We start from the raw sequence: 25,347 nt of genomic DNA on the forward strand, positions 1-25,347 counted from the left end.
AGTTAGTAAGTTTGCAGATGACACCAAAATTGGAGGTGCAGTGGACAGCGAAGAGAGTTACCTCAGATTACAACAGGATCTTGACCAGTTGGGCCAATGGCTGAGAAGTTGCAGATGGAGTTTAATTCAGGTAAATGCGAGGTGCTGCATTTTAGGAAAGCAAATCTTAGCAGGACTTATACACTTAATGGTAAGGTCCTAGGGAGTGTTGCTGAACAATGAGACCTTGGAGTGCAGGTTCATAGCTCCTTGAAAATGGAGTCGTAGGTAGATAGGATAATGAAGAAAGCGTTTGGTATGCTTTCCTTTATTGGTCAGAGTATTGAGTACAGGAGTTGGGAGGTCATGTTGCGGCTGTACAGGACATTGGTTAGGCCACTGTTGGAATATTGCGTGCAATTTTGGTCTCCTTCCTATCGGAAAGATGTTGTGAAACTTGAAAGGGTTCAGAAAAGATTTACAAGGATGTTGCCAGAGTTGGAGGATCAGAGCTACAAGGAGAGGCTGAACAGGCTGTGGCTGTTTTCCCTGGAGTATTGGAGGCTAAGGGGTGACCTTATAGGGGTTTACAAAATTATGAGGGGCATAGATAGGATAAATAGACAAAATATTTTCCCTGGGGTCGGGGAGTCCAGAACTAGAGGGCATAGGTTTAGGGTGAGAGGAGAAAGATATAAAAGAGACCTCAGGGGCAACGTTTTCATGCAGAGAGTGGTAACCACCTGATAAAGCTAGTGCTTCCAAAATCTCTTGGACTATAACCTGATGTTGTGTGATTTTTAACTGTCCACCCTAGTCCAGCACTAGCACCTCCAAGTCACTGTAACCCATTGTAAATGATTAAAGACTTAACAGCAGTCGAGGTTTGTTCAATACATCGCATCAGTTGTATGACACTTTGATCTTTTACCTATAAATTCTGTGTCCTATGATTCTGCCCCACTAGCTCCTGTCAAAGGAGTTGTGCTCCAAAAGCTAATACTTCCAAATAAACCTGTTGGACTATAAACTGGTGTTATGTAATTTCTAATTTCTAATAAGTAGTAATTCTTGTTAAGTATAGAAACCGGGACCATGTTTTCTATCAACCTTGGTCTGAAAAATCAGTTAGATTGGGGCATGTTATATACTTACTCTGAGATCTTTAACTTTTAGATTAGATTAGATTACTTACAGTGTGGAAACAGGCCCTTCAGCCCAGCAAGTCCACACCAACCCGCCACTCACCCAGACCCATTCCCCTATGTTTTACCCTTTGACCTAACACTATGGGCAATTTAGCATGGCCAATTCACCTAACCTGCACACTTTTGGATTGTGGGAAGAAACCGGAGCACCCAGAGGAAACCCACACAGACACAGGGAGAGTGTGCAAACTTCACACAGACAGTTACCTGAGGCGGGAATTGAACCTAGGTCCTTGGCGCTGTGAGGCAGCAGTGCTAACCACTGTGCCACCATGCCGCCCATGTGAGGGTTCCAACAATAGTGAGCCTTGATTTCCACCGTGCTACCCTACAGTGAGTTGTAATGTCTTGCCTTAGTTATCATTTGTTCTTTACATATTTATAAATCTTTAAGTTTTGCTTGATTTTTCTTTCCAATTTTTTTAATGTTATCTTTTTACTTTCTTTATTTCCTTTTGCATTCCAAGTATGGTTTCTATACTGTTAAGCTTCTGGTGTCTGATGTCAGCATTTTTCTACTTCATCTTGTCTCTTTTCAACGTGGGATAGCATCTTCCCAACCCTTGAATGATGTCAACATTGGCCAGTTAGTTAGAAAATAGGATGAGATTGATAGAAATGAGAGTCTCACTGTTAAGAGAGACATTTATTAATCTTATTCTAGCGCCAATGATGCCAAAGAAACCTTCATGCCACAGCCAGAAACTGCTGCATGTTTAATTGACTGATGTTATGTTTGGCACAAGAATCACAAAACTATATGATAAAGGTCACTTACCAGTCAAGCCCATTCCCCATAGAAATATACAGTTGGAACATAGCAGTGTGTAACTGTCTATAGAAAGATTCAAATTCATAGATTCATACAGTGCAGAAAAAGCACTTTGGCCCATTGAGTCTATACCGATATAACTACCACTAAATGTGCACTAATCTCAATTTCCTGCATTTGTCCCATATCCTTGAATGTTATGGTATTTGAAGTACTTATCCAAATATTTTTTTAAGTTTGTAAGGTTTCCAGCCTTCACTACCTTCCCAGGCAGTGCATTCCAGATTTCCACCATCCAATGAGTTATAAGGCTTTTCCCAAATCCCCTCTGAATCTTCTGCCCCTTACCTTATTGACCCCTCAACCAAAGGCAACAGCTGCTCTCTATTCACCCTGTCCATACCTCTCATTATATTAGACACCTCAATCATGAGTGCCATAGTCTGCTCTGCTCTAAATATAACAATCCAAGCCTATCTAGTCTCTCCTTTTAGCTTTCTTTTCCAACCCAGACAATGTCTTGGTGAACCTAAACCATAGCACCTTTAGTGATGTAACATCCTTCCTGTAGTGAGGTGACTAGAACTGCACACATTATTACAGTTGTGGCCTGACCAAAGCTCTGTATAACTCCAGTATTCCCTCCTTGCTTTTGTACTCTATGCCATGACTGATGAAAGCAACTGTCGCATACGCCTTCTTCACAATCCTATTCACATGCTCTGTTGACTTCGGGGATCTGTGAATAATTACCCAAGATTCCTCTGTTCCTCTAAGCTACCCAGTGTCCTGCCTCATCTTGTTTTTTCTTCCAATCACCTCACACTGCCACAGGTCTGCTCATCTGATCAACCCATCTATATCTTCCTGTAATCTACAACCATCTTCTTCACTATTAACCTATTCGCTATTAACTCTATCGATCTTGGTGTCATCTGCAAATTTTCCCCACATTTTCATCAATGTCATTTATGTATATAACAACAAGTACAGATTCATGTGGTACACCGGCCTTCAGTCACTCAAACAGCTACACTTTGTGTCCTATTACTAAGTTAGTTTCTGATCCATTTTGCCATGTTTCCCTCAATTCCATGTGCTTTAACCTTCTCAAACAGTTTCTCATGTGGAACTTTGTCAAAAGCTTTCCTAAAATCTATATAAACTACATCAACTAAACCCTTCACTCATTCATACAATTGATCATATTTTCGTAAAATTCTAACAAATTCTATGCAGACGATCTCTAATTAACCCATGCCTTTCTAAATGGATATAAATTTACTCGTTCAGAATTATCTCCAATAGTTTCCCTACCATAGTGTGAGACTCACCAGCCTGTAATTTCCTGGTTAATCTCTACCACTCCTCTTAAATGATAGAATCGTATTACCCATCCTCCAGTCTTCTGGCACTCATCCTGTAGCTAGTGAGGAATTAAAAATTTGTGTCAGAGCCCTTGCAATTTCTTGCCTCACCTTCCACAGTCGCCTGGGATACAAATCATCTGGGCCAGGGGATTTGTCTGTTTTTAAAATATATGTAATTAATTCTAGAGAGTAGTCTCCAGGTCTCTTAATATGTAATAATTACTAAGGAACTTCTAGAATCTAAAAATGCTCCTGTCAGACACTAAAGCCTTAAGACATTGAATTAACTTACTTTGCTGTCTTTTATTAGTCTGTTGTGTTATGTCAGACAATGGCTAATACAATTAGATGTGGATAATCTAATCCCTGGCAGAGACAATAGGTAAGCTACCCAAGAACGAGACCTTGCCAACTCAAACACAACAATCAATGTAGATTTGCGTTAGTTTTAGTGTGACTCTTACAAAACAAAAAGTGAACTGCATGTAACAAATTTTTTTCATTTATGAGTAAGACTGTCATTTCATCTTGCTTGACATTTCAACTTGAAGTACCAGTTGAGAGAAATTTGAGACAAATTCAGCTCTCGAATATGGTGCTTACATCTCTTATTGTAATCTTCAATAAAATCTGAATTTATTCTTTAAGAAACAAGGCTAAAAGTATGTGCTGAATCAGCCTGCTCCCTGAAATTTTAAATCAGCAGATGTGTTTTTTTCCAAATATCTATTGAAAGGCAAACACCAGTTACTGAGTTATTGAGTTATATGGTTCAAAATATTAAAATATTGCGCCAGTGATTAGATTCTTAACTGTTGTATGAAAGTGTTGTATTTTCTCAAATAACCACTTCCGGTACTTTGTAGTATTTGCCACCTTTGCCAGTGTGTGGTACTGGGTAAGGGCTGTTTGAGGTGGTTCACTGCCACCAATCATCCTTTGTCTTTGCTTCATCTAAGGTCTATCCAGTGATTAGTAGTAGAAAATGCATCACTGGCGAATCTCTACAGAAGAGATGCTGTTCTTAAGAAGGTTTGTTGCATGCTACCAGAGGGGTAGCACAGTAGCTCAGTAGTTAGCACTGTTGCCCTCACAGCATGAGGAACCTGGGTTCAATTCCAGCACTGGGTGACAGGCTATGTGGAGTTTACATAGGGGCGTTACTGGATCTGGTTAGGATGTTCTTCGGATGGCTGAATGGCCTCTTTCTGCATTGTAGGGATTCAATGATTCTATGAATTGCATGCTGTATTTGACCAGGTATAATTACAGGGACCTTAGCTGCTGGTATGTTTACTCCCTCTGGAAGATTGTTAACTCCTTTCTCCACCCACAGATTGTATGTGACATCTCTGGAATGGGTGCTGCCTATGTAACATGTACATTAACCCCTTCAGAGCCAGTACTTACTACAACAGGCAGAATCAGGAGGAATAGAAGGATGTCCAGTCAATGCACTCATATGTTGAAATGTGTAAATGCGATAGTTTAAGATGGACTGGACAAGGAAAAAGTTCCTGATGAAGGGCTCTTGCCTGAAACGTTGATTCTCCTGCATCCTTGGATGCTGCCTGACTTGCTGTGCTTTTCCAGCACCACACTCTCGACTCTGATCTCCAGCATCTACAGTCCCCACTTTCTCCCTGGACAAGGAAAAGTCAAGGTCAAGAGCTCCCTGCAGGCTTGACCCTTTTTATAAGACTGGTTATTACATATTACTGTGAAATACTACGATGTATGTTATTCAGCAACATACTAGGCTCTAAATGTACTGGACATTACTGAAAAGCTGTTCCATGAACTCTACCACCTAATGCTAATGTGACTAATGCACGTTTCTAATGTTCACAAGGCTAGACTTCAGGTTACTACCTAACTCCCTATGCTTTTCTCTCTTCCCTGTTTAAATCCACCCACATTATGCCAGTTATGTCCAGTGAGGAATAGTTCCATGATGTCAACATATTTACTCCAGAGTCCTACAGCCCTTACACAGCACCTCACCTCAAGCTTTTCTGCAGTGATAAACATTAATCACCAATAACTTCTCAAATGAGTTATTGAGATTACTTCGATGCAGAATTTTTACTATAGAATTTTATTTTACATGTCCCACCCCTTTGAAGTCTTTGACTTGATTCATTTGTACCAATGGGTGGAGTCAGGAAAGAGTATGAAAAGGTGTAGAAACACTTGAGTCTTTATCTCTATGGCTTCGGGTGGATCAGCAGTGCTCACTGGAAGGTCTTGTATTAATGTTACTACAGAAATGTCTGGGGATGTCAGGTTGTATCTTCTTTTCTATCATTAGAGTCTGGATTTAGTGATGGTGTTAATAAAAGTGATAGGTAGTTGTTCCCCACATAAACTTGATCCATGACTGGGGTTTGTGAAGGTTCTGCTCCAAGGCAATGTACATGTCAGCTTGAAAATGATTTGGTTTATGCCTGGCATGTTCTTTAGACTATAGCTCATCTTTGAATAGTGTTTGCTTTTCCCACAACAGATACATTGTTGTTGTGGGGCAGGACAGTTTATCTTCACTGATACGGGGTTTTGAAACAAGATGCTTTAGCATTAGATTGTTTAGGAGTTTGCACTGATGTTACTTCTGGTACATTTTTCAGAGGAGAGGTCTATTTCCTTCAGTCGAATGGCTTATGTGCTTTAAGTGGTCAACACTCTTTGCTTCAAATAGAACTTCTGCTGCACAGTGCTTCTTAAACAATTTTCTAGCCTATGTATTCTTATGCTATTTGATTGCTCATTCTAGAATGACCCTTGTTTGATTGAACAAGTTCAGTTCCAATTTATCTGAGAGACCAATGATGATTTTGTTGCATATGTGTTCTTGTTGTAACTTTTCTGAGGTGTGAGGTTTAGGTAATACATACATATAGGTAATTACTGAAGCTAACAACAGACTCTCTGGTGGATAGTATCAGATCTTGAAACATGATCTTGCCATTGGCCTATTTGTGAAATAAAATATTGATAAAAAGTTGTTATGAAGTTGTCAAACATAATTTGCTTCTCAAAATCTTTTGCTTATAACATGGGATCCTATGTTTTTCCTAAAGAGTGGAGAAGTGTGTTAACCTGTTCAGCATTTAACTTGGTATTCAGTCCTGAAGTGTTCGAGATTTTAGAAATTATGCTTTTCATACGTTCAAATTTCTGATTTATCAAATGGATGATAGTTTGAATTTTTCTGGTAGTATGTTTGTTAGAAGTGAATTTTGTTTCATTAGCTGATTGTTGATAGCACTTGAAGGTTTTGTTTTTTTTTATTTGGCCAAGGATTGTTAGGATTTTGATGTCTTTGTGCTACACTCAGTTTGTTGCCTTGTTGTATTGTTAAGTGATTAAAATTGCTATTGAATCTTTGTTATTGCAAAGATGGTTGTTGTTGTCGGAAAGTAAATATTGTGAAAGTTTCTATTGTTCTAAATGCTGTTTTCAATGTAAAGTTCCTTGAAATAACTTTAATCAATAAGATTAAATAATGTTTGACTATATCAAAGATGGCAGCCATGATGTCGCTTGCGCCAATTATTTTTCTGCATCTGATGCATTTTTGAGTTGCATTTGACAACGTGATCAGATTTGACACCATGGGATCAGATGTGAGTTTATTTCTGATTTGTTGTTTTTAGCAATAAAAATGAATAAAATTTCTTTGCTCTGAATAAAACTTTCATTTTTCAGGCAGCTGTTAAATATTAAAGATGTTATTAACTTCACTGTTACAGCTCTGAAACTTTAAAATCCAATTAGCGATTTTCATTCCTGATTCTTTTTTCAATTAATTTACTTCATTACTACTTCTGAAGAATTTTGTTAACTTGCTTACCATTAACTTTGGCATCCTGTAATTGTTGAGGAATTTTGAAATCATTGTCAGTACATTGGAACATAGGAACAGAAGTAGGCCATTCAACCCCTTGAACCTGACCCTTCATTCAATGAGATCATGGCTGATCTTTGGCCTAACTACATATCACTGCCTTTAGCTCATGTTGTTTACTACGTTTGATTAACGAGAAAACTATCTCAGATGTAAAACTAAAAATTGATCCAGCATCCACTGCCATTTGTGAAAGAGCATTCTGAACATCTGTCACCCTCTGTGTCCAGAAATGCTTCCTAACATCTCTCCTGAATTATCTGGCCCTAATTCTTATATTATACCCCTTAGTCCTAGAATCCCCAACCAGTGAAAACAGTTTTTCTTTATCTACCCTGTCTTTTCCCATTAATATCTTGAAGCCATTGATCAGATCACACCTTAACCTTCTCAATTTCCAAAGAAAATAGGCCTGGTCTGTAAAATATCTCATCATGACTCCTGAAGTCCAGATATCACTCTTGTATACCTATTTTGCATTCCTTTCAAGACCAATCTATCCATTCTAACATATGGTGCCCACTTCTATGCATAGTACTCCAAGTGGGGTCTAACCAAGGTTTTGTAAACTGAAGCATAACTTCTGCATCCTTGTACTCCAATCCTGTAAATATAAAGGCCAGCTTTCCATTAGTTTTCTTGATTATTTTCTGCAGGTGTTTGTGGCATTTTAAAGATCTATGCACTTGAACCCCCAACTCTCTTTGGACATTCACTGGATTTAACTTCATACTATCTAGAAAGTACCCTGATCTATCCTTTCTTGGTTCAAAATGGATAACCTCACACTTGCTTACATTGAACTCCATCTGCTGCAGTTTTGCCCATTCACTTAGCATACAATTGCAAAGGGATATGAATAGACCATCATTTACACTGGTTATAATGCTGCCTAATTTTTTGTCATCAGCAAATTTGGATAAATAACTTTCTATGCCATTATCCAGGTCATTAATAAAAATGTGAAATTAGGAAATAAAGTGAATAGTTGAGGCCCTAATACAGATCCTTGTGAGACATCACTGGTCACATTCTGCCGAGTTGAGTACCTACCCATTGTCCATACTTTTTGCTGCCACTCAACTAATTTCCCAGCCATGTCAGTAATTTGCCCTCAATTCTGTGGCCTTCTGCTTTAGTTAACAGTATCCTATGAAGGCATTACCAAATGCTTTCCTTGAGGCTATATAAACTACATCCATAGACATTCCCCTGTGCACTACCTTCATCACCTTTTCAAAGTATTAAGTGAGGTTTGTCAGGCATGACCTACATGTCATGTATCTATGTTGGCTCTCCCTGATTAGTGTTAATTTACTCTATCCTTGATTATATCCTTGGAGTAACTTTATTAAGTTACTCCATCCTTGATTCCAACATCCTTGGAAATTATCCAACAGTTTTCCCACTACAGTTGTGAGGCTAACTGGTCTGCAATTCCCTGAATTTCCTCTTTCGCCCTTCCTAAAAGAAATTTCTTCGAAAAACTCTATTTCGCTATTTGAGTTCTCAGATAGAAACATTGTTTCTGTTGTTTTTCTGTCCTATAAGGGATTAAAAATTGCTTTGGATATCTGGTAATCGGCCTGTTTTTCAATTTCATTTATCCTTTTGGTTGCCAGTGGGCTTTCACTGCTCTCACTGTTTCTTTCTTTATATATCACTTGTGTCCCTTATTACATAGCGAGACTTCAGGCTTCTGCCTCGCTCTCCATCTGTTCTCTTCTGTCTTTAACTACACATGTATTGTACTATTTATGCCGAGTGAGGAGCAGCTGTATGAAATCTTTGCAGTGTTGCTTTAGGGTCCTAAAGCCAATATTCAAAAAGCTTGCTTTCAATTGTCAAAATTTGGCATTTGACCATTTTGTTTCTTGGTAAGCAAGGCATCACAAGAGGTTCAGCCCCTAAACTATAACAATTTTCAGTAAATTTATTTACATCTGGTTAACTCAACAATATTAAAAAATTATTGATAATTAAAAAAAGAAATAACACATGACTGTATCAACAATATCTTAATTATATTTCCATAGCTCTTCTTTACTTCAAGGATGCCTCCTTTTTCTTATAGGATTGTTGAAGATATGTCATTGAGTAACAAGAAGGAAAGGAACTTGTTAAGAACAGGGAGGAAAAAAAGCACTATGGTAGAGGAAATGTATTTTAGTACTTACTTGAAGAACACATAATAATTTTGTTGAAAATGTATAACTAAAACAAAGATTGATTCCTCTGAATGCTACAGTTAATAAAATTCTGAGCTTATTTTTATAAACAGATTAAAAGTTTCATAATACATGAAATCTTTATCCAATTAAATTATCACCTTTGGAATGAATACCGAGCTACCACTTAAAGTTTGAACTCCTGACTTCCTAAAATATCTCAAATGTACAGCCGTGTTTATTTACTGCTGAGTTATCAGTTGTGGAACAACCTGTGTTCAGAGGCTGCAGTCACAGTTTCTTTTGTTTTCCCTGCCCACACAGTAAGACATGTCAGTTTGATGGGAATTTGTTATGCAGAGTGCAAAATGTTGAACACATTATTACCCAAAGCTGCCTACACAGCTGACCTAAGCAGAGTCTGAAGATATGTTGTTAATGCCTGTCTCACATGATAAACATCGGTGTTGAATAAAAAAGCCTGGGAACATTCCATATTAAAGCCTTGTTTTACGAGAAAGGGGAAAAATATATGATCATTCCAGATTATTTGGCAAACCTGTTCTTCAGTAATAACTTGCAAGAGGCACATTATTTTATGATCATTGATTTGCTCACACCAAAGAAGTGTTTGCCCAATTTTTTTCATAGATTTTTGTCCTCTCATAACATCAAGTTAAAATTCCTAGGGCTGAATTTTCCCAGAATTTGGCTAAATCCCAAAGTCATGGAAAGTTTCTCTCAGTGAGCGCTAGTGACTTTGTGTGTGTAGTCTTGTGCAGCTCACCTCCACAGCACTGCTCCCTCGCTGTCCTGTGGTCAGCAGCAGCCAAACCGCTCCTGCTGCAGGTGCCATTATAAAACCACAGCCATGCACCATTTCAAATGCTGCCAGCCTGGTCAGAAGTAGCTACCTGTGTCAGTGGGGTGTCCATAGTCTGGACGTACGTGTAGCAGTGTCAAGGAAGGTTAATGACATTCTGCCCTCCTTGGGGATAGGTGTCTATGCCACCATCTCTCTCACACTCACTCAAACTTTGAGGGAATAGTTAGATATGGGGAAGTGACAGATGTAGCGAATCTATCAGGAAAGTTATTTATGTGATGGAACAAAGGGATCGGTTAAAGTTTGTCAGCTTTAACGCAAAGAATGCCAGAAATAAGAGTGATGAACTTAGAGCATGGATCAGTACTTGGGACGATGATATTGTGGCCATAACGGAGACGTGGGTTTCACAGGGGCAGGACTGGTTGCTTGATGTTCCAGAGTTTAGAACATGTAAAAAAGAACAAGGAGGGTGGAAAAAGAGGAGGGAGTGTAGCAGTGCATCACAGCTACAGAAACAAAAGTTGTTGAGGAAGGTTTCTCTACTGAGTCAGTATGGGTGGAAGTTAGGATCAGCAAGGGAGCAGCCACCTCATTGGGGATTTTCTACAGACCCGCTAATAACAGTAGAGAGATTGAAGAACTAATAAGGCGGCAGATTTTGGAACAATGCGGACGTAGCAGGGTTGTTGTTATGGGTGACTTCAACTTCCTCAATATCACTGGAACCTCCTTAGTGCAGATGGTTTGAATGGAGCTGTTTTTGTCAGGTGTGTTCAGGAGGGTTTCCTTACTCAGTATGTAGACAGGCTGTTGAGGGGAGAGGGCATTTTGAATTTGGTGCTCAGCAGTGAGCCAGGACAGGTTCAGACCTCGCGGTGGGAGAACACTTTGGTGACAGTGACCACAACTGCCTGACATTTACCATAGTCTTGAAAAAGGAAAGGAGCCATTACCAAAGGAAGATACTTAATTGGGGAAAAGAAATTATGACGCTATCATACAGGAGTTTAGAAATACAGATTGGGAGCAATTGTTCCACAGCAGACATGTGGAGACTGTTTAAGGAGCAGTTGTTGCGAGTGATGCACAAATTCATTCCTCTGAGACAGGTAAGAAGGGGTAAACTTAAGGAGCCTTGGATGACGAGAACAGAGGAGCTTCTCGTCAAAAGGAAGAAGGCAGCTTATGTAAGGTGGAGAAAGCAAGGATATAGCACAGCTTTAGAGGATTACAGGCTTACTAGAAAGGAGCTCAGAAATGGACTGAGGAGAGACAGGAGGGAGCACGAAAAAGGCTTGGCAGGAAGGATTAGGGAGAACCTAAAGGCATCTTACTCATACGTGATAAATAAGAGAATGAGCAGGTAGAAGGTAGGGCCAGTCAGGGATAGTGTAGGGAACTTGTGCGTGGAGTCTGAGCAGATAGAGGAAGCCCTAAATGAGTTTTTTGCTTTGGTTTTCAGTAAGGAAAGGGACCTTGTTGTGAATGAGAACTTTGAGGAGCTAGGAAACAGGCTTGAACAAATCAAGATTGATGAAGTTGATGTGCTGGAAATTTTGGCAAAAATTAAGATTGATAAGTCCCAAGGCCAGACCAGATTGCTATGCCACTGGTGAAGATCTTTGCTTCCTCACTCTCCACGGGTGTCGTACCGGAGGATTGGAGGGAGGTGAATGTTGTTCTTCTTTTCAAGAAGGGGAACAGGGAAATCCCTGACAATTACAGACCAGTCAGACTTACGTCTGTAGTCAGCAAGGTTTTGGAAAGAATTCTGAGGGATAGGCTTTATGACTATTTGGAAAAGCATAGTGTGATTAAAGGCAGTCAGCATGGCTTTGTGAGGGGCAAGTCATGCCTCACAAATCTAATCGAGTTCTTTGGGGAGGTGATGAGACAGTTCGACTAAGGTCGAGCAGTGGATGTGGTGTATATGGACTTCAGCAAGACATATTTTTTTAAGGTTCCCACAGTAGGCTCATTCATAAATGCTGGACGTATGGGATACAGGAAGGTTTGGCTGTCTGAATTCAGAATTGGTTGACTGACAGAAAGCAGAGAGTGGTTGTAGATGGAAAGTATTCTGCCTGGAGGTCAGTGGTGAGTGGGGTCCCGCAGGGCTTTGTTCTTGGGCCTCTGCTCTTTGTAGTTTGTATGAGGAGGTTGAGGGGTGGGTTAGTAAATTTGCCAATGACACAAAGGTTGGAGGTGCCGTTGATAGTATCGAGGGCTATTGCAGGCTGCAACGCGACATAGACAGGATGCAGAGCTGGGCTGAGAAATGGAAAATTGAGTTCAACCTAGATAAATGCGAAATGATGCATTTTGGAAGGTTGAACTTGAATGCTGAATATAGGACTAAAGTCGGGATTCCTGGCAGTGTGGAGGAACAGAGGGATCTTGGTGTTCACGTGCATAGATCCCTCAAAGTTGCCACCCAAATTGATAGGGTTGTTAAGAAAGCATTTGGTGATTTGGCTTTCATTAACAGGGGGATCGAGCTTAAGAGCCATGAGGTTTTGCTGCAGCTCTCCAAGACCCTGGTGAAACCGCACTTGGAATATTGTGTCCAGTTCTGGTCGTACTAATGTAGGAAAGATACAGAGGCTTTGGAGAGGGTGCAAAGAAAGTTGACCAGGATGCTGCCTGGACTGGAGGGGCTTGCCTTATGAAGAAAGGTTGACTAAGCTTGGCCTTTTCTTGCTGGAGAGAAGGAGGAAGAGAGGAGACCTGATCAAGGTATACAAGGTGATGAGAGGCATGGATAGAGTCAATAGCCAGAGACGTTTCCCTAGGGCAGGATTGACTGGCATGAGGGTCATAACTTTAAGATATTAGGAAGAAGGTATAAAGGAGACATCAAAGGTAGATTCATTACGCAGAGAGTTGTGAATGTATGGAATGCGTTGCCAGCTGTGGTGGTGGAAGCAGAGTCATTAGGGACATTTAAGAGACTGCTGGACATGCACATGGACAGCAGTGAATTGAGGGGTGCGTAGGTTAGGTTATTTTATTTTCGATTAGGAATAATCCTTGGCACAACATTGGGGGCTGAAGGGCCTGTTCTGTGCTGTACTTTTCTCTGTTCTATGTTCTAAACATTGCCATTGTATCCACTTTTCCCCAAGGCTCATGATCCATCACTCTCAATTTGCATGCAGCTCTCACCACCCTATTCCCCAAACCACTAACTCCTCCTTCCCTTCTGCACTTGGTATTTGCTCATCTTTCTTGCCTGAGGATGGTTTAAGAACTGCTCCCATTAGATTTCAGTCATGGCTGATAGGCTGAAGGTCGTGCAGTATTTAATCTGATTTTACAAACTGTAGATGTGACATTAATGTCAGGTAGTGCTGTGCTGCAACATATACATCCCTTGACTATTCATTGCTGGCAAACACGACGGACTATCTGGCTTTATGCCTGTGCCAAATAGCAAGACAGGCCAAGGCTGAGATGCTATAAGCACCAAGTGATTGAGTGATAAGGTAGCAAGCTAACAACGCTGAGATACACACAGTTCCGCCACAAGTGATGTGTACCTGTCCCATTCACAAAGTGGCCTCACAACAGCATCCTAATGTAAAGTGTTGGTGGATTCAAAGGGGTAGTACCAAAGAGCTGAACTGTATCATGTGATTCCCAAATATGTCACGATGATGTGGTGAGACTGGTGGTTTGCCGGTGGATGGGAGTGAGGATGCCAAGCAATCACTGCCCCTGGAGTTTGCCATGGATGTTGGGGAATGCTGGATTTGCAGGATCGCACCAAGTAGCTATTTCGAGTTACTTAGAGATTGGGAATTGATGCTATATAGCTCTCCTCCAGTATCTGGAAAAATAGCAAACTGCATATAAATGAGGCATAATAGGTCATAATGTCATGTCGAGACCCTGCCAATGCACATAGATCATTCATTCTCTTGGGCACTGGATCTAGTTTCTCTTATGCTCCTATAGGCATAGTCCTCTACAGTCACCTCGGTCCAGGTTGCTTTGGTCACCTGGAGTCACCTTTTGTTGCAACCCCTCGGAATCAATTCATAGCTTCACTCCTGGATGGTGTGCAGGGGAACATCAAATGAAGCACTGCTGCAAGGTAAAGCACCTTTTTGCCTGGTCTCTGACATCTCCAGAGTGGATGATGCTGTGGTGAGACTGGTGGTCTGTCGACAGATGGGAGTGAGGATACCAAACAATCACTGCCCTTGGAGTGTGCCATAGATGTTGGGGAATGTTGGATTTTCTGGATACCGCCAGGTAGCCGTTCCAACTTCCGACTGAGCAGAGGTTAAATGATGCTCCTGGATTGCTGTCTGGGGGTCTATCAAATAAAGGCAGCCAGAAGTTGGAATGGTGAGGTATGTAGTGGGATGGTGTGAGAGGAGTTTGGGTACAGAATGTGCTGCCTACTAGCCTACTAAATCAGACTTTTCACCCATACAGAATGCATGAGGAGTTGTGAAGAGCATAATTCCACCATAATGTACACCAGTCACTGGGGGCAGGAAAATAAACATGCATTTTGGCCTCTGAACAAAAGAATTAGAAACCTGGAAATCTGTAAAATAAAATCAGAAAATGCTCAAAGGAAAGAAAAGGGTTAAAGTTTTGGAGACAGAAAGTCATCTTCTTTGGATTTGAACTCTGTCCGAAGATCTCTCTGATCCAACAGATTGAATGCAGGTGATTAGGTAATTAGACTGATTAGACACTTAATCTAGACCCAAATCCTTACATTTAATAGAATGGCAGCTCAAAAGCTGCAAAACATTGTGATTTGAAGAAGGTGGGTGACCTTGAAGTGAGTTTTTATTTATGTTCCTGGCTTCTTTTTAATCACTCAGTCATCAAGGGAATGTCTTCAGAATTGTACATTTAATTGTGCCTTGATTTGCTCCAACAGCTCTGTTTGCAAACATCAGCGCTGTGCACTGGCTCTTCACAAATCCCCAGCCATTCAGCTTTTACTGTCTCCCCTACGTTTTAATTTTTGGAAGATTTTACTACCACAGGAATTGAGGACGAGGGAGTGAATCACTTCCACAAGTGCCTAGGCTAGGCTGCTACCAAAGTACAGCCAGTTAATTTCCTACCACGCACTGTTCTATGCAAACTTCTGCTTTGACATTATATCAGCCACCCATTAAACACATTATGCAAACCTTAATGCAACGATCTCTGCAGTTTTCGGTCCAGATGTTAACTCTTTTTAAAGCACAGCACTTTAAAGTCAATTGGCCATAATTTGTTGTAGGAGTGACTCCTGTGGGAGCATGTTTAGATTTATATTTATTTTGGTGATAAATCATTGAACGTGAGAGTTCACAATGTCAGTACAAGAAAGCAGGACTCAAAATGTCCAGGCCAGACAACTGTGTATCTGCTTAACCAATCAGAAATTAACACCACAAAGACATTCAAAATGGAATGGGTGGCTTCTATTATCAAATCAGGCACAGAAAGATAAATATAGAAAATTTTTAAAAATTGAGAAAGACGATATAAAAATCAATTTTATATTTTAAAATCTCTAATAATTAAAAGGAATGATGTTTACTTAACGCAATTCTTATGTCAATCCATTTTAAGAGACTGAAGGGTTTTATGCCAGGAATGAATTTGCTAAAGTTTTAGGTCGTAACTACTGCACAAATATAGCAACATCATGTTATTCAGTGCATTTCAAAGGTGAGACAAGTAGAGAGAGAGATGATATTTTCATGAAGCCAAATGCTCAGATGTCAACTTTTGAAGTTACACTTTAAATTGCCTATCAGCCTTATACCTGAAGTTGCTGTTACAATTTGCATGAGTTATATCTCCCACAGATCTTCCAAGCTTCAGGCATGCTCAGTGGAAAGAATTTTGGCTAGATTCATTGAACAAAAGGAAGTATTGTTCACCAGTCAGAGGACTGATGGGAAACCTTCATTGCCTCTGTGGGGGACCCCTGACAAAAATAATAGCCCATCTGGTATTTAAAGGTGAGCCTCCCGAAAGTTTTGGGCTCTGGAGGCAGCCTATCTGAGATCTATAATGTTTCACTGACAGCAATGCAAGCTTGACCTATTGGCTGTTGCCAGTCATGTTCTATGAACCTCAGCTAAGATCATCATGGATCCTTGGATACAGATAGATTCAAGGCTGTGGGGAGGTGGTCACTGAAGTGGGTGGATGTGTTGGAGAGAGGGCAGAGAGCATCAAGGGCAGGGGTTGGTTTTCAGCATGCAAACACCTTCCCATTGCCAGATTCTTCAATTTGGACTTTAGTGATACGAATAAAGCCTCGTCTCACCTCAAACATAATGGCAGGATGTTCTCTCACTACCATCAAGCTGATTTAGTAGCATATTCCCTGCCATGACTGACAGCTTTATTTCCTCCCATACTCTCAAAATGTATTTTATGACACTTGTGAGAAGCCATACCACTGAAAAGTAGAAAGGTAGAACAAAAGCCCTATGAGCATGATCGTATCCATTGAGTAAGCTATTGGCTTGTGCAAGATTCAATTCTAGTGCCTTTGGTCCACACCAGCAAAGTTTTCCACAATGCTAGTGATGTACTGTCATTTATAAACAGAAAGCTAGAGACAGCACTAGATATGCTGGAGGAAGAAAGCATTCCCACAGACGATAATCTATCTGTTCCAATGGCATCAAGCTCTCATCTTCTACTCCTACCATATGAGTTACCTAAAAGCTATTGTTCATCTGATATATAAGATGAAGTAAAATGGAGACAACTAGACAATGGAGACATAAATAATAATTATCATACATAACCATTTGAAATAAATTTGATGTCTTTATACTTTTAAACACCAAACTAATTTTTGTGGTAATACTAAAATGTTTTTTTTTCCATTTTCTATTATCTTACATAGTGCAACACCTGGGGCTTCTGCTGAATGCCCTGCTGTGAGAACTGTGATACTTGTGATGCACATCCTCTGAGGATGCCTCCAAAAACTGGCTTTCCTCTGCTGAGGTTCCATGATTGGATCGGTTGTCTTTGTCTTGACAATTGTAATACGAATCTATTCTATCTCCGAAGGAGTTCCCTTTCAATATCCTACCTTGAATAGTCAGGTGTAGGACATGATATTGCCAGATCACTCCAACAACTTGGAAAACCTGAAAACACGTTGCTAGTAATGTGGTTCAGTTAAGTAGCTAAATTTGGGTTACTAACAAACTATCAGTTAAATTTGTACTTTTGAGTTCAGTCATGAGGGAATACTGTATATTTAGAGAATTTATCTGGAATTAGCCATTAGTGACACAGTGCCATGCTTGATCCAGTTGCTGAAACAGATCGCATCTTACTGTAGGTAGAGTTGGAAGGTTTCTTAATCAACACTCCTCCCCTACTGTGTACAAGTTGAATACCCTGCCTTGATTGGGTTCATTTTGTTAAATGCTTTGGAAAATTACTTGGATGTATAACTAAAGTTCATACTTTTACTTTTGTTCCCAGAAAGATAATTTTTCTGATGATTTGAAACAATTGCAGGCCAATCCTGCTTCTGCAGACTGTTGGACACAAGGCTGCTTCAGCATTGGCATCAGCTACATATTAGGATTGATTCTAGTAACCTCCACCTCAGCATAGCCTCAAAAAGGTTTCCCTAGCCCACTGTGAGGCCGCCAGATTCACCTGACAGTCTTCCCATCTGCAAAAGCAAACCACCTCCCCGATTCGCCCCCACCGCAACTCCCAATCATGCAGCTGCTGGTAAAATGCCAACAGTCCACAGGGAGAGGCCCTCAATTGCTACCTATTGGACTCAATGGTCTTTGATCAGAGGGCCATCTTTCCCACTGCTGGCAAAGAGACAGGAAGATGATGGGAACACTATCCCATCACCTTCCCTCGACCTTTTGCAGCTATTCCCATTTCCCAGCTCTTCCCTAGAAGGCTGGTAAACTCCAACTCAATGAATCTATTTTTCTCTCAACAAACACATGCCAAATCTGCTGGACATTCTGACATTTTCTGTGTTTTTTTTTTAACTTCAGGATTGTAACATCTTTTGTAGTTTGCTTTTTGTCCTTTGCTGACTTCCTGTAAAAAAATGAAGGCTACAAAAGAAAAACCTTTAAAACCGTGATCAAGAACTTTTTGGTATGTTGTGTTTAAAAGGAAAGAATTTGCTCTTTGAACATATAAGGAAAGCTTCCACAAATGATTCTTGGCTTAGTTGTGAAAAGCTTTTAGTATTGAGGTTACTTTAGACAGTTGAGGTCTTTGAAAATGCAGTTGCCTCTCTCTCTTGGATCTCCTTGTCACAAAATTTACATTCAAAGTCATAGAAGGAAACAGAAGCAAAGATGATAAAGTCGAGGTCAATATAAATCAAAGTAATTTTAATAGCTTTCTACATTAAAGTACATTCCTAGTCTAAGGCAAAAATGTAAATGAAACTGTCATGGTGCAGACTTTTTTCTGTTAGGATTGTGATAAAGACGAGAAGTAATAACAAACCACTGGATACCCTAATGGATGTTTTTCTTCTCAATTCATCCATGCTATACGGGATTTAAACAATTGCTAGCGAGTAGTACTTGAACAGTTTGTGACACTTGTAAAGTAGTCAGTTAAGACTCTTATATATTAGAGTTTATCTGTACAACATACTTTTCTCATTACTCCATAATGTAACCATTTCATGGCTTCAATATCAGTGATGTGGAGTAGCCGGTGATGGACTGGGGTGGCCAAAGTCCAACAGGTTTACTTGGAAGTACAAGCTTTCAGAGAATCACTCCTTCTTCAGGTGGTTATGGATAAGGACCATAAGACACAGAATTTAAGATTACAGCAAAAGATTACAATGTCAAGCAAGTAAAATGATATATTTCACAAACATCAATTGTTATTAAGTCTTTGAAGTTAACTTGCAACAACAATCGAGGTTTGTTAAATATATCATTTCCATTGCATGACACTAATCTTTTGCTATAAATTCTGTGTCTTATGGTCCTGCTCCACAACCACCTGAAGAAGGAGCGGCGCTGCAAAAGCTAGTGCTTCCAGATAAACCTGTTGGACTATCACCTGGTGTTGTGTCATTTTTAACTTCGATATCAGTGGCCTAATGCAACAAAAATTTACACCTAGCTTTTATTACATTTCTGAAACAAGCCAACTGAATATTTAGGGCATACCACAACATATTAACTATATACTGAAAAGGAAGAAAAATCAGTTGGATTTGGGGTGACTAAAATTGGAGAATGAAATTGTGAACATGGGCAATGTGAGCAATAGAAGACCATTTGGTCAAACATGCTGGACTATTCAACTAAGTCCTGGCTGATCTTTTACCTCAATAGTACTTTACTAACATGATCCCCAAACACTTTAATATCTGTAAATATAGATATCTAGCAAGCACTGTCTTGACTATATTTGATATTTGGGCCTACACAGCCTTCTGCAATACAGATTTCCAAAGATTCGCTGCCTGCTGGGTGAAAAAACTCCTCTTCATCTCAGTTTTAAATGGCCTACCTCTATTTTGAGGCTGTCTTCCTTGGTTTTAGACATCCCAACTAAGAGAAACATCCTTCCTACATTTATCCTGTCGAACCCTGTATTAATTTTGTGTGATTCAATAAGATCACCTCTACTGAGCTAAATTCCAAAGAATATAGGCCCAAATTCCTCAATCTCTCTTCAGAGCATATCTCCTCCCCAACCAATCCCAGGGGCCAGTCCACTAAAACTTTGTTGATTAGATTAGATTACAGTGTGGAAACAGGCCCTTCGGCCCAACAAGTCCACACCGACCCGCCGAAGCGAAACCCACCCATACCCATACATTTACCCCTTATCTAGCACTACAGGCAATTTAGTATGTCCAATTCACCTGACCCTGCACATCTTTGGATGGTGGGAGGAAACCGGAGCACCCGGAAGAAACCCACGCAGACACAGGGAGAACGTGCAAACTCCACACAGTCAGTCGCCTGAGGCGGGAATTGAACCCGGGTCTCTGGCGCTGTGAGGCAGCAGTGCTAACCACTGTGCCACCGTGCCGCCTACCGTGTTGCACTCTTAATACTCCAGATGCGTTCTTACCAAACATTTATGTAAAATACATTAAGATTGATTTACTCCAGCACTCAAATCTTCCTGCAATAAAGGTCAACATGCCCTTTATCTTCTGAATTGCTTGCTTTATTTACAAATTAACTTACACTGACGTATAAGCTCAGATACACAGTTCCTTTTGGACATCAACACTTCTCAATCTCTCACCATTCAAGATTCCACATTTCTGCTTTTACTACAACGTGAGATAACTTCACATTTTTTCACATTATATTCCATCTTCCATCTGTCACACTTGCTGAGCCTGTCTAAATCTCCGTTAAGTTTTTTGCATCCTTTTCACAACACATATCCCCACCTAGTTTTTGTGCCACCAGCAAATTTGGAAATATTGTATTTGGTCCTCACATTCAAATCCTTAATATAGGTTGTGAATACTTGGAACCCAGGCACTGATCTTCATGGTACCCTACTCATCACTGACTGGCAACCTCAAAACAGCCTGTTTATTTTAACTCTGTTTTCTGCCCATTAACCAATTCTTGTCCTTTCAAACACATTGCCCCTGCATTTCAGAAGTTCTTTATAATGATACAGTCCATATGTAAAGGGATTGTTTTTCAATGTTAGCACTCAATTTTCCTAAATGGATAATGTTATGTAAAGGCTTTAGGACACTGCAGCAATATTACAATAACATCACAGAGCTGCTTTCTGCATGGCATAAATAACAGTGTGGGTGGAGTTAGATACAAAAAGTTGATCTTTTTTCTCCCACAATGAAATAAATTCCTAATTCCCAGGAGTAAAGCATAACACTTTTGTTATATGATTGCATTATTACTTTGAAGTGTAATGCTTAAAAAACAAGATCTTGGACTTGATATTTTTTCTGAGAACCACAAATTGAGAATGATTTTGGATTGTATACATAATTTTCCAGAATATGCTAGTGCTATTGGTCAGCTGGCGGTTTTCATTTTTCTTGACATTTTCTTTCCACCAACTTTCCTTACGACAAATTTCACATATCTTTGAAGTAAAAGTTATTGTCTTTTATTTAAAAGAAAAATATTTTCCAAGCAAAATCTAATTAAAACGAGACAACACAATGTCTGGCAAAATTAAGTTCCAAGTGGTTTAATATGTAGAAAATAATTTTCTAACAATAGTTGGCAATCATTTCTGCATCATGAATTTCTGTTATTATGATCTTCAATGATAGTGCTGAACATTTTAAGAGAAATATTCTCTGGGAAGCATTCAAGGTGAACAACTTTGCAATGAATATCCCAGTGTCATTCTTTCTTTTGCAATACTTCAGCCTCCAAAATTTTATTATTTAACCACTTTGGCAGGTACTGTAAGATCATGCCTCTGATAATGAAATGAAATAATGAAATGTGTACATGAGTATGTATGGTTGAACATAAAAAACTAGATATTGCTTCTCCTGTGTTTGCATGAAGTTTAATATGGAGAAATTATACTGTTTCAAAAACTGCAATATTAACATATTAGGGAAGAAAACAAAACATGATTATACTTGAAGTCCCACAACAGACTAAACATAGGTTCTTAAAGATTGATCCTATGAGTATTGCTGAAGAACATTCCAATCCATTTCCAAACAGTGTGGACAATTTTTCGAAATATATAGAAAAAAATACAGCAATGAAGCACAAACAAATGGGGAATTTTCCTTGAGTCTTAATATTAAAGTGAATGCTCTTATTAATAAATAAAATGGAGAGCTCAAGGGATGTTACATCAATGTGTAATCGATGCAACTAAAAAAAATCAGTTATGAACACATTCACAGTAAAGCCTGACTGGAAAAGGTTTTTAAAAGCAAGTGGGTGCAAAAATAACACTAGCAATTATTCCGCTGTTGTTAGTATTGCTATCAATCTAAATCTTGTCTAAAAAACCTTGCAATAGAAGTGTCTCCTTTATATCTAAAACAGCCTGCAGCCTGTCCCTTTCCCACAGCACTGAAACCAAAGGTCACCCAAATAAAATTGATTAATTCATCTCAGTGATTGAAGCTGGAATATTTCTGGTTATTACACTCACTGCTGGGTAATTTACTCACTCTGCCATCAAGTGTGAACTTAAAGCTCTGCCCTTTAAATTTGCAGTTATCAAGATGATATAACAGCATTTAAATTGAATCATTGTTTTGATACGTTTACACAAAAACAGATTTCAACTAATTAATTGTTTTTTAAAGATCTACTAATACAGCATTTTTGATCAAAATTGGAAGTCACTAGTAATTTTAAGAACAATAAATATGCAGGTTTTGTATGTACTGCATACTCAGCTCCAACTGTTAACACTATTTTCTTTATAAATCTACAGTGTTGTAAGCCCTTATAATACTCATTAACAAATCCACATGCCTTGTTCTAATCTTCTTCCTTCACTGGTAAACTTTGTTCATTTCAAAGTAAGTGGCAAAACTGACATCTCAACCGTTTTGTTTTACAAGTATGATTCTTACAGCTTAATTACTGAATTGTAGATATTCAACATCAGTCTATCTTTTTCAAGATGAAACAGATGAGCAAAGGTAAATAGTTAAAGTGACCAATAGGAATCAGAAGAGAAATAGGAAAACGAATATCAAACAAAAATAATTGTAATTTACACTAGACCATTTTTAACTTAGAAAATACGCTTTTATCTTCCACTATAGAATTACATATTCATTGTTCCACAAAATATGCATCTAATTTCATGATATGAGCAATAATTTACAGGAAAGTATATACAATCTACTGGATACTAAAATGACCAGTTTCTACCCAATTTTCAATCATGTTTACATTGATCTAAAGATACTATTTACACCTACAGGCTAGTGGAAAACCAGCAGCTGAACAGGTAAATCAGTTTCATTTCAATATTATTGCAAAGTATATCCTCAATACTATGTTTTCACATACTTGATACTTTTAGGAGTTAGCATTCTTCCAGAGATAGAATTGGGACACTAAGTAGATTTTTTGATGTACAGAGAAAGGTACAGTTTTAGTAAATGTCAAGAGCAAAGAAACAGCACATTTTCTAGTACACCTGCATATATTCCAATAGAGAATATACAGAAGAACACGATATCAGAACTGACATTACATTTGTTTGCCAATATTACAAGAGTGTTGTTAGATAAGGGAAAGAACAAATATGCTTTGAACAAACAAAAATAGTAATCTAATCAGGAATTGTATTTTCAACAACAAAGTGATTATAGGAAGGTACAGTATCACTCAAATGTGCTAATTTAATGGTAATTTAAACAACTCACAGAAGACAAAGGCATGTGAAATAGTCCATTTAAAAAGACTTTTATAAACAGATATGTAGATAGTGTATGACATCTCAAACACTCTGTGCAGTTCAATTGACGTATAAGATTGATCAATCTATAGTATTAAATTACAAAATACTTTCTCTAATAAAACTGAGTTCATTATAGTATTTATGTGCAACACTTAATTAATCTTTTACAATATTTATAAAGTAGATAAAATGATTATATATACACACACAGAGGCTGTTCAGTTGCCAACATGCATCTAATGTGTTATCAGCATAACAGGCCTGACAAGAGATACTACTCCTTCAAGTCAGGGTACATAAAAAGGCAATTTAAAGAGGATAAAATTGAGATGCAGCTTCTGATGACTGTATTTCCACCTGAGCCATTTTGAACTGAGTACATTGCAGCCATTTACGGAGTACTGATGAATTTGTGCTCATCTGCCCAGATCCCTGGAAAGACTGCAAGACATGATGGTTGACATTATTCTGGATTGATTGAAGGCGCAACTGCAGACCCGCTGAAAGATGCTGTTGAGTTAAGGCCAGGTGGAAATTAAAAGTTGATTAGTTATAATATTTATTATTAAAAAGTAAAAACAATGTGCAATCATACTAACCTTTGGTGGTTAGCAATAACACTTACCTTTAAATTTGACTGAATCATTGGTAACCACATTGGTATCAGCTGTTCAAAGAAGAAAAATGTTACAAATTATCATTGTTTTCAACAGTTAAACAAAACATTAGACATTAATTCCCTGCCAAATGACTGCAACCAAAAAGTATAAATTATGTTGAAATTTTATCAACTGTAATCTGCTACTAGCACCTTAAGCATCTATAGATTCTAAAATGCAAATTATTTGGAACAATTTAACAGTGAAGAGCTGAATAGTGCGATGACACAGAGAATGCTGGAGAAATTCATCAGGACAGCAGAAGGGTTCTGAAGAGTCATCCCAGACTTGAAAAATTAACCCACTGCTGTCAGATCTGCCAAATTTCTCCAGTGGTCTCTGTGGTTGCTTCAGATTACCAGCATTTTGCTTTTATTACTATGATGACAGACCACATTAGAACTTCGATCTTTTCTTTCTTATAGCTTTGTGACATAGATTCATCTAAGCAATTTGCACCTTAATTATCCTGTCATTAACAAGTGATAAGCAAACACATGGGACTGAATTTTCCCATTTCCAGTGAGTGTTTTGCCGAGTGAGATTCGCAGTGCCCGGTCCATTGTGGCACATCACACAATCTTCTGCATCATCACTGCTGGGACCTGCCAGCATCATGTCACTGGCACAATATTTAAATACCAACTGCACACCCTTTGGATGCTGGAAGCAAGGAACTGCTCCTCACACCATGCTGCTTGACCAGTATAACTGAGGACATGGCCCCAAAAGGAAAGTTCATACAGTGATTTTCTAATAGAGACTGAGAGGTGCTGTTTGATGGTGGAGCAGAAATACCTTATTCTAATGACAACCAACGGAAGCCATATCCCCAGTCTCAACTCACCAAGACCGAGTTAGTAGACCACATCCTTTCTGTGTCCCAGGTTAAACACACAGCAGTGCAGGAAGAAGGTAAATGATCTTCAGTGTTCTGCAAGGTGAAGTGCCACCATCTTCTCTCTGTTACCTCACAATCACTTTGACTGGGCCACTGCACACATACCTCTCACCCAGACTTATGCGTTACAATTCTTACTATTGCATACAT

At 39.0% G+C, this 25,347-nt stretch overlaps 2 protein-coding genes across 7 annotated transcripts in view; one reads left to right on the plus strand and one right to left on the minus strand.

Annotated features, from left to right (window-relative positions):
- The window catches only part of prima1 (proline rich membrane anchor 1), a 255,369-nt gene that overhangs the window by 137,901 nt on the left and 92,121 nt on the right, over positions 1-25,347 (plus strand). The window contains exon 4 of one of the 3 annotated variants that reach the window (XR_006312711.1): positions 24,066-24,165. The exons of the other annotated variants lie outside the window; for them this stretch is intronic. The gene's annotated coding sequence lies outside the window, so the exon portion shown is untranslated. The remainder of the gene's footprint in view (positions 1-24,065; positions 24,166-25,347) is intronic. 3 annotated transcript variants of the gene reach the window in all.
- LOC122553429 (protein unc-79 homolog) overlaps positions 20,219-25,347 on the minus strand; it is a 218,242-nt gene continuing 213,113 nt past the window's right edge. For all 4 annotated transcript variants that reach the window (XM_043697181.1, XM_043697182.1, XM_043697180.1 and 1 more), the window contains 2 exons: positions 24,263-24,304; positions 20,219-24,147 (listed from right to left, as the gene is read on the minus strand). In XM_043697181.1, the coding sequence (XP_043553116.1) occupies positions 23,947-24,147; positions 24,263-24,304 (243 nt within the window). In that variant the 3' untranslated portion in view covers positions 20,219-23,946. The remainder of the gene's footprint in view (positions 24,148-24,262; positions 24,305-25,347) is intronic.

Source organism: Chiloscyllium plagiosum, chromosome 10, assembly GCF_004010195.1.
Source record: "Chiloscyllium plagiosum isolate BGI_BamShark_2017 chromosome 10, ASM401019v2, whole genome shotgun sequence".
In the NCBI taxonomy this organism is placed as follows: Eukaryota; Metazoa; Chordata; class Chondrichthyes; order Orectolobiformes; family Hemiscylliidae; genus Chiloscyllium; species Chiloscyllium plagiosum.